Source organism: Limulus polyphemus, unplaced genomic scaffold (genome assembly GCF_000517525.1).
Source record: "Limulus polyphemus unplaced genomic scaffold, Limulus_polyphemus-2.1.2 Scaffold175, whole genome shotgun sequence".
NCBI lineage: Eukaryota > Metazoa > Arthropoda > Merostomata > Xiphosura > Limulidae > Limulus > Limulus polyphemus.
In genome coordinates, this window is record NW_013665785.1 from 909,500 (window position 1) to 919,878 (window position 10,379).

At 32.3% G+C, this 10,379-nt stretch overlaps 1 protein-coding gene across 1 annotated transcript in view; it reads right to left on the reverse strand.

Moving 5' to 3' along the window:
- LOC106478042 (receptor-type tyrosine-protein phosphatase delta-like) overlaps positions 1-10,379 on the reverse strand; it is a 33,912-nt gene that overhangs the window by 10,522 nt on the left and 13,011 nt on the right. Inside the window, exons 4-7 of the mRNA XM_022381566.1 lie at positions 8,344-8,484; positions 5,944-6,099; positions 3,488-3,568; positions 7-43 (exon numbers count right to left, since the gene is read on the reverse strand). Of these exons, the coding sequence (XP_022237274.1) occupies positions 7-43; positions 3,488-3,568; positions 5,944-6,099; positions 8,344-8,484 (415 nt within the window). The remainder of the gene's footprint in view (positions 1-6; positions 44-3,487; positions 3,569-5,943; positions 6,100-8,343; positions 8,485-10,379) is intronic.

A 10,379-nucleotide genomic window follows, 5' to 3' on the forward strand; every position in this document is an offset into this window, starting at 1 on the left:
CGGAAGGGATTTGATCCATTCGAGACATGTTCATAGGAATACTCTGTAATAAATAACATCCAATATTGCACATGTTCATTAACACTATTCAATAACTAGATAGTACATTATTGAACAGGTTCATTGGAAAACACAGTATACACACACACACACACACAATAATTCATTATTATGTTTATTCATAACATATTATTTAAACAGTAAACAATTCATTGTTATTGGTTGTCCACAGAATATTCTTACCACAAATATTAATTTGTTTTTCCTGTGTTCATGGAATATTCTTAATTAACACGGATAATTATTCATTGTTATAATATTTTTTATTATGTTCTTAACAGAGATAATAATTCATCATCATGAATGTTCATGAGTAGACTATTAATAAGTTTAACAGGTCATCATTATGCATATCTATGGTAATTGCCTGTAAATAGGTAACAATCCATCATCATGCAAGTTCGTTAAAGAACTCTTTCAACAGATAATAATGTCATTTTTGAAACTCATAAGAGTTTTCTGTAAATAGGATAACAATAGATGCTCATAAGAATATTTTGTAACATAAAATTTTGCACAGGTTCACTGAAGTATTCAAAAAGAGGTAAAAAATCGCCATCTTGTAAGTCCTATAATAAGTTTTTTTTACAAAAACAGACAATAGTTAATCATAATGCATAATCTATTAAATGCTGAAAATATCAAATAACAGAAAAGCTATCGTCGTGCGTACTTGTTAAAACATTCTGTCAAAATATAACAATTGTTCATCGAATACGTTCTTATGAATATTGTATAAATCACGAAAACAAAATCTTATTCTTTAGATAACCAAACAGCTAGAAAACACGACTTTATCTTAGCTCGTTCGTTTGGACTTGACTGTTGACAGATGATTAATCGGACTTTAAGTAGTTTAGTGGCTGTTTTTGTTTGCTATTAAGCACAAAGCTACACAAAGGGCTATCTAGTAGTATAATTGATTTCTAGTGGTATAAGTCCGCAGACATACCACTCTGCCACTGGGGAGCTTTAACTAGTTGAGACATTTCTGATTAAACTAAATGTATTGTAACTATCAGAGCCATCAGAATATTACTTCTACTATATGACCTATGAAACTTAGACTAGACTTAGAACGCTACAATTCAGGGTTCGCTCCTTGCGATGAGTACTGCGCCGATAGCCCTTTGCGTTTAGATAAAACCAAATAAAATAAATTTGGAAGAAAAGGTGAGCAACTGGTAAATGTACTCGGGAAAAAAAATCACGAAAGGTAATATTTTTTTTTAAATAATCACATTAGTAATCTAGTGAATGACACGTGATGACCTATTGGTTTCGCGTCAACAAAATATCGAATGAAATATTAAATAAATGTGTTTCATTCGATATTCAAACTTTTATTGCACCCGACGCCAATCAAAAGTAATTAAATGTTATTGACACACGATTAAATGTAATGCATTAAATGAAGAAGCGTGCGAAATCGTTTAATTCAAAAAATAGTTTTGAGTATTCGTTAAATATCAATTACAAACATAAAACTAAAAACATTACCTCAGACTTGAAAAATTTGCGTATCTTTTAAACTTAATTTAAAAACAAGCACTTCCAGTAACAAGAAACTACAAATAAGATTACATTACACGAGAAACACAGTAATATTAAGCTAACATAATAAATATTTTGTTTTAAGCATATTTGAAACAATAGAGCTAATAAATGCTAGGACTAAGCTCCTCCAATAGCAACAGAGTCAAAGAGAATAATTTTACATATATTCGACGATCTTGCTCTCACTCCAATATTGAATAAATAATCACCTGCTAATTCTACTTGGTGTTATTATTGTGTCATATACAAACTCGTATTATATTGTTTGTTTATTTCCGAATTTTGCGAAAAGGTGTACAAGAGTTATCTACGTATAGCCGTCGCTAAGAGTTTGAAATAATAGACCAGATGGATTTCACGCAAAGCTACATGAGAGCTATATGCACTAGCCGTCCCTAATTTAGCAGTGGGAAGGCAGCTAGTCATCACCACCCACCGCCTACTCTTGGACTACTCTTTTACCAGTGAATAGTGGGATTGACCGTCACATTATAACGCCCCCACGGCTGTTTGGTGTGACGGTGATTCGAACCCGCGACCCACAGAATGCGAGTCGAGCGCCCTAACACCTGGCCATGGTGGGCCAGACCAGATGGAAGGCAGTTAATTAGATTTGTCCGTAGCTTTTATAGCAAATCCCTGACTTCAAAGTGAGGAGTGTATTTTTACGGCAACGGGTCACGAATATTTGTACGCTCATGTTAATAACTAGGCCACATCCGACCCATCTCATACTATACAAAAGGTAAACTTGTCTATGCTGATTGCTTTATATATATATAAACGTAGAGTTAAACATGGTCGAGAAAAGTGTTTCTAAGCTTTACGAAATACCTTACTTAAAAATGAATCATTATTTAACAAATTTCAGGGCTATCTGTGGAACGCAATAGCTTATTAAGAAGCTCAAAAAGTTGTTAACGATAACCTTTATCATAATAACACACACACACATATATATTGATATACATAAAATGACATTTTTTACGAATTTATAAAGGCATTTTTATTTTAAAAATTGTAACAACAACAGTAAAGTAACTCGCAATTTATCTCTTAAGTTGGAAGTACGGGGCTATCCAAAAAGTTACTGAAATTGTGTTTTCCTACAGAACAGGTTGGAAAGACGGGATCAACTATTGTTAAGTACGGAAAGAACAAGCATGATGTAAGAATACTGAGAAGACCAGGTAGAAAGCCAAATGAATAAGAATTTTTGAACCATTTTTTATTCTTAGTTTGACAAGGGAGGTAGTGTTTAAAGAGAAAAAATATATATAAAAAAGTTTCCAACAAAAATATAACTTGACAGAGTAAAAACAAACAACTCATCACTAAACACAGCAGTGTTTAGTATCTAGGGATAGTCCGAGAAAAAAAAATGGCTGCCACATTCAATCTATTACTCTATGATGCTTACAAATATCTGCTAAAGTTGAGTTATAGCCTTATTTGAACACCTAATTGCCATTATCAAGCGTTTCACAGCTTGTAAAACAGTAATATTATTCTGTTCTTCTACCACACTCATTTTTGTGGGGAGAAAAAGGAAAACTACTACTTAACAATGAATTCAGTTTATAAGCATATATTATTTCTATGTTTCATAAATAAAAATTGCGTTTCTGGTCGCTAGATGGCAGCACTCTTTGAACCAAATAATGTTTCTTTTATAACACGAACAGCTGAAAATGTAGAGTGTGCCCAGTGGTATCAGTCTCCAACTCCGAATCTTTCAACATACTTTTATATATTATATGTTCTTATATTAAATGTCATAAAAGCACATCCCTCAAAACGTCTCTATATTTACTCTAGTCTCACTGATAGTTGAAATGAAAAGCGCTAGTTTTCTCTTCAATGCCTTTACCTTAAACTCATCTTCCATAGCTTCATAGTTACAGCTGAAATTTGTGAGACCAGTGGAATCTACTGGGTGCGATAGTATATCCTGTAAGAAACAAATATTGATCAGACGTGCAGAGAAATATATAAACTATGATTAATTTAAAAAATAATAAAAGGAAAACAGATGTATACAGAACCGCACCAGTAAGGAGGTGAAGAGGTACCTGTACCCACCTCACATATCGATGGACCTTCCCTCCCAGGCTAATGCAGTGGTTCTTAACTTTTTTTGGTTGAGACCCAAATTGTGGTCCCGGGGCTATCTCGGCGACCAATGCCTTCAAATATACCCCTGTTGGACTACAAAAGAAAGTTCGGACAGTCACTGGAGACCCTTGACGATCTACTCAAAATGGCTTAGTGACCCAGTTTTGGGTCGCGACCCCAGTGTTAAGAACTACTGCTTTAATAAGATTTTTCTGCCTCTATCCTAAATAATAATAATATTATTACTTCGTTGGCCTGGTTATATGTGTCATTGTCCCCACCATAAAAAAATTAAGAAAAGCTAGAACTGGGGCTGAATGCTTATACATGTTAAACTATTTTCATTGATGTTTTACTGTACAAATATCAAATTTGAAGAACAGAAAATGACGTGGAGGAGACCTCTATATACTTTTGTCAAAAAGCATTCATGTGATTTACTAAAACCCCTCAATTCATCTTGACGCTAATATTGAAGCATATAACTTCATAACAATGCTATAAACTGCAAATAGAATCCTCGTTTCATGAGTAAGCCTATGTTACATCTTACGGGTAAAAACGTTCCTGATTTTTTTTTTCAAAGAAGCAATACTTTGATCCAATGATTGTAAAATAATTCCTGCTACATGAGCTTAAGTTTTCCTATAATCCATAAAACTGGATTTCAATGTGATAAAATGAGTATCAATGCCATAGCAAGCAATTTTTGAGTGGTCAGGCCATTGCCACAGCTAAACAATGTGACACACGATGCGTGAAAAGCACATTACCGGCATGTAAAGCATGCTATTTCCAGGGGGGTCTGGGGACATACCCCCAGAAAAATTTTGAAAATTTAATGCTATAAGATTGAATCTTGAGCCGTTTGAGCTACAAATACTGCATACACACAACGTAATGTATTAAATTAAAGGAAGCAAATTTTAACACATAAGTTGTAGCTATACATGTCGTGAAAAAGTGGTTAGGCCATGGCCTGTCTGGCCTTACCGCTTCCAAAAACACACTTAGCTATTTGCATTTGCTCTGATAATAATGATTTAATGAAGTTACTGACTCTAAACATTTAACTAAGTAGAAAACTTTTAATCCGGGCATTATCAACAAAGCACTAAAATATTTAAAACGAATAAATATTGAAAATTATTTTACTATCAATTCCCCCTTTTGTAATAGGTAATTTGTTTTTGATACGCTGATTATGCCATTTTGATATAGACCTATAAGTAAAATCAGGACTCAGTTTCACGAAAACCTTTCTTAAGGTAATTCTTAATACTAAGACACCTATTTACCTAACGCAAGGTTAGTAAAGAAGGTTCTTTAGATACGAAACCTTCTGTTAAGCACTCTTAGGAAAGAGGTCTTTCCTGAGTTATGTCTGAGGAACAACTTCTTTCCTAAGATGCTTTCGTGAAACTGGCCCCATACTTTACTTTCTAATAAATAAATTAAACCTATTAAATGAAAAAGGAACATATAAAAATAACTTGGTATATATTGGCGAAATAACTGATAAGTTCAACTATCGTTTAAAAGAAAACGAATTTGCAGTTAATAACAAAGCAAATTGACCATTACAAACAAAACTAATTTGTACTCCTGACAACATTGGAGAATTAATCTGAATATTCAAATGTAAACAGTATACATCCTAATCGCGACAAATAAGATCTTCATCTCTTTAAAATGGACATATTTTGTATTTTAAAATGTATTTTGTGGTCGCTTGTTATTGTTATATCTCTGTATTTCTTTTGCATGAGCCACGTGCTATACCAGTACACTTTGTTTAAATATGCCAACTGGGTTAATACCTGATAATGACACAAGTTTAGAGGACTGGAACGTGTTGTGTAGTTTAAATAGGGATTTCTAAGCCATTGAATACAGATTCCTTTTATATAACAAGATATTATCTTAGAATGAATTTCAAAAACAATTGATCAGTGGCACTTAGTTTTTACAATACCTTGTACTCTGATTAAAGCTAAGGCGTAAGTCGAAATATTGACATATTAAGCATTAATTTTTCTGAAGTTGAAAGTCATTTCTTTTTTATGAATAATTAATTTTCACTGTCATCTTTGTCTCTTTTAAATGCAACTTTTAAGTTAAATAGAGATAATATTTTCTGTAAAGTGTTTCAAAGGACACCAATGATTAGTTTTAAGAAATTACTGGATTTCTCACTGAGGTAAACTTTACCGGATCATCGAAAGCTTGATTGAGAAATGATCTCATCGAAAATTGGAGTTCTTTTTGCTGAATGTTGGTATCGGTGTGAAAAGAATTTAAACTGTAGTCTTCTTGATGGGCTTGTTCACACTTACTAGTTCGTCTACGTCGATGTTTTATGATGGCCTAGAGTGAAAAAGAAGAAACAACTGTGAAAAACAAACAAAAAAGGGTATTATGTTAGTAGTAGTATTATTTCAACTATTATTTTTACTATACCCAAGTAATGTAAATGAATCACGATTAATAAAAAATATAATAAAATTCATGGCCTTACACGAATCATAAAGTTTTTCAGGAATGAGTGATTTTACGAAACGTCTTTCATAATTTTCTCCATCACTTGCAAATATCGATAATTCTTGTTAATTGTGATGTCACATGTTAAACTATTGCAATAAACCATCTTTTGAGAGGTGATTAATGTTATGCAAATACGCTAGCTTTATATTATACCAGGAAATTATTTGACCTTGCACGAAATGAAGCCATTAACTGTTCACTATCCACTCAGTCATATTAAAATTTCCTTCCTTGATAGTCTTCGTGTATAAATTTATTTTAAAATTATTCGAATCACCTTCACATTCGTAATCAACCAGAGCGTTGATTGAAATTCATCATACACGGGACAGACTAAGTGAGTGGAAAAAATCTGATATTGCTGAAGTGCAAGTTAATGAGACTTACAAACCTGGCTATCAAGTACGGACGGATATGCGATAGGCTTAGACACCAGGTATCACGAAACAGTAGAAATTAAAGAAAAATTTAATTTTATTTAGTGATAAGAAACTCCTTAAGATTTCAAGTTCTCTTTCAAAAGACGAATCGATATAATTCATTGAGAGTATGAAATATTTGAAACGTTTTATGAATTTTCCAGTTTTATTTACTGGAACTGAGAACGTTTGAGCCTACATAAAATGAGCTATTTTCCGCAGAATCTACAGTTACTCTATTCAAGGTCTTCTTCTGAAGAAAATATAGCCGGTAGTTACAAGGTATTATAATTTCTTACTTTACCAGGTCTTTTGAAGCAGGTACTGCTTGTATTTAGAGAATATAATATCAAAAACAAAAAGAAGGCCTTTTCTTGAAGAATTTATTGTTTATAATCGCAATACCTTCTGAATAATGTATAACTTGTCTTAAAAAGACTTAATAACAAATAAAGAATAGTTACTTTCAACAAGACATTTTCATATATGTGTGTTGTCTTCACAGTGCTTTCTCCTAAAGAATATATATATGTATACTTCTTATTTCTACTGCAAGAGGAATCTTACATCAGCGAGTTCAGAAGAAGGTTGGTTGAACACCCAAATGAGAAACGTATTTTAGTTGTGCTCTCATCGAGACCGTAGCGCCATTATTGTGTACAGTCTACAACATGAGGTATGCGCATCTAGGCGTAATATAAAAATTGTAAGAAAGAGCCTAAACAAATGAGTGCTTCTAGAGAATTCGTTAAAAAAAGAGACTATTAAAAGCATGCAGGTTAACTTTAATGGTGATTGAAAAATATATATATCTCGTTATTTAGGTTGTGGGAAATTAGTGACGAATCGGTTTTATGAAATCCTGAATTTACGAGATTCTTTCTCATAAGATATAGACAACGGCTTTATTCATTTGATTTCGTCGTTTCAACAAGATAACTTACAAATTCGCTAATCTAGTAAAAACTGCATTAGCGAACTTGTAGGTTATCGATAGCTTCTGACGAAACTGTAATAACGAAATACTGACCTAATGCTGGAGATGTAAATCGTTCTTTTATTTACATTGATAAAAAGTATTGTTGTTTTAAACACAAAAACACTGTTGAAATCACATTATTAAATATTATCACGAGATTCTTACATTAAAATATTAAAGTTTTATATTAATGAAGCCTAATTACGCCTGGTAGGATTGCCAAAACGACGTCTTCTAAGAAGTATCGAATTCGGTGAAACGACTCCTTTCCCTAACGAATATAAAATTCAGTGATATTGGCTTTATGATAAAATATATTAAAGTTCCTTCACTTGATTGAAGAATCAAGGTGAAAAAATACAAAACTTTCTTATTGTAACGCTGACTGTTGATGCATCACAACTTAAGTTATTAACATATACAAATATATAATTGCAACAAATGATGGCAAAATCCTCAACATACGATACACTTATTAAATTTACTTTTGACAATGAAAGAAGAAGTGAATTTCAATTAAATAGAAATCATGAAGGAATTTCACTGACAATTAATTTTGCTGAATAATAACATGTCGTTAATATAACTTTTTATTCGAAGTTTTAAACATTTTTATAAGTTAGTTGTTTTTGGAGATTACATAACATGACCTTAAACACAAGCTCATACCAAGGTAACAGCAAGCACGCAAACACCGGCGACAGACATCACCGTAATAACACCCATGTTTCCTTGTGAAGAAGAATTATCTCTAGCTTTTTCAGAAGGTTTCACGTCCTTGGTTCTAAATTCAACTTGTATACTGTATACCTGAATACATAATGAAAAACATAAATAAGAATATACTTTTTAAATTATGCTGAATATGCTCCAAATGGTTCTACGCTGTACAGAAATGTATGGTATATTGTTTGTGCTAAAAATTCACATATAAAATCACGCTTTCTTTCTTTTTTCAGTGGGAAAAAACTGACTTTGAGACACTCCTAAAATGTATCAACCACTTCTCAGTCTTTACGTGCTACATTTCTCAGTTACTCCTAAAAATATTAACAATTCTTAATTTTTACACGCTGTAGTTTTAATTACACCAAAAAATGTCTGGAACACTTCTCGGTCTTTACATACTACAATTTTTAATTACGCCTATAAATAATTATCAAACACTTCCCAGCCTTTAAGAACTGCAGTTATTAATTACAGATAAAACTGTTGAACACTTCTCGTTATTTACATTCTGCATTCCTTAATTAAACCTTAAAAGTATCAACCACTTTTCAGTCTTTACATACCGCAGCTACTATTAAATGATAATTTCTTGTATTGTAAATATGAATATATTAAAACAAAGGTTCGGCAAAAGGAATATTCACAAAGCTGATTTGATTGAAATCATAAGATAATACATGTTGGAACTATTAAGCAGAAAAACACGTTGTTTGTTTTCGTGGTAATAATATCCAAACTATGAAACCTAGGATCTAAAAGCCGGCACGACAGCTCTAGGCCACGTCCGGTTGTTATGGTTTAAGAATATTTCATGTTTGATAACACTGAAACAGGTGATGTAACAATCCAGTCCTAATATATTTGGTAGAGGTCAATGGCATTTCTCTTATCTGACCATTGAGTAAATTATCATCAATTTAGACACAACTTTTGATTTTCGTTATCTGTGAAGTTGTTAAAGGTAAGGTTTTCGATCGCAATGAAAGATGGTGTAATTCTAAGAAAAAAGTCTAACTAGTAATACCTTTGTAGATAAGGCCAAACACATATCAAAGTCTAACATTTTCTGAACATCACTCACTTGCACCGTTACAACTATATTCTTTGTGAAACAGGACACATAATGGTTGATACAGATCATTCGATACCCGTGGTGGGCAGAGTAAAGATAGCCCATTGTGTATCTTTGCGCTTAACTACAAACAAACAAATAAATCAAACATTATTTGTTCCGAACGACAAGTGCCCAGCCTTTGAAACAAACATCATGTAGGTTACACACCTACTGACAAACTTCATAGGTTGTGTTACAAATACATTTATAATTCGTATTTGTTCCAATAACGAAACGTTCAGCTAGTGTCATTTTAACAGCATTTAAACAATTCACATTTATGAAAAATTTACTTTAAAGGCACTTATAATTTTTATTTGTTTCAATAACTGGTGTAATGATGACAAACTTTACGCAGTTCACTCTATTTTATAATATTTATTAGCAGAGACCCGCAAAACATTTCTGGTCAAATTAGTATCTTTATCGTAACAGTACTTCTTTAAATATAACATTTCTTGCACAATACAAACGAATTGTAATCATAGACAATGAAATGTGTAAATCCACTTTTATATAGGCCGTACTTTATAAAACTTTAACTTATGTTAGGCCTAAGTTCGATAAAGAGAAAAATTAACACTGTAACCTGTGTACGTTTTTTGTTTTTACTTTAGTTTAGTTTGGACTAAACTTTACTGTACTTAATACTATCGATAAATAAACCTATAATGATATTCTACGACCTAACGTCAAACCTTTTTTAAAACTTTGATAAGTTTTTAATATTCTGTTGTACAAAATGGTTTGTAGAGTATATTTATATTCCCCTTTTGTTGTTACTTCTTGTTTCTATACAGCAATTGCAGCGACTCGATCACTGAGCTTAGGAGCTCTCTGCCGCAGGCAGACTGTTATCGTC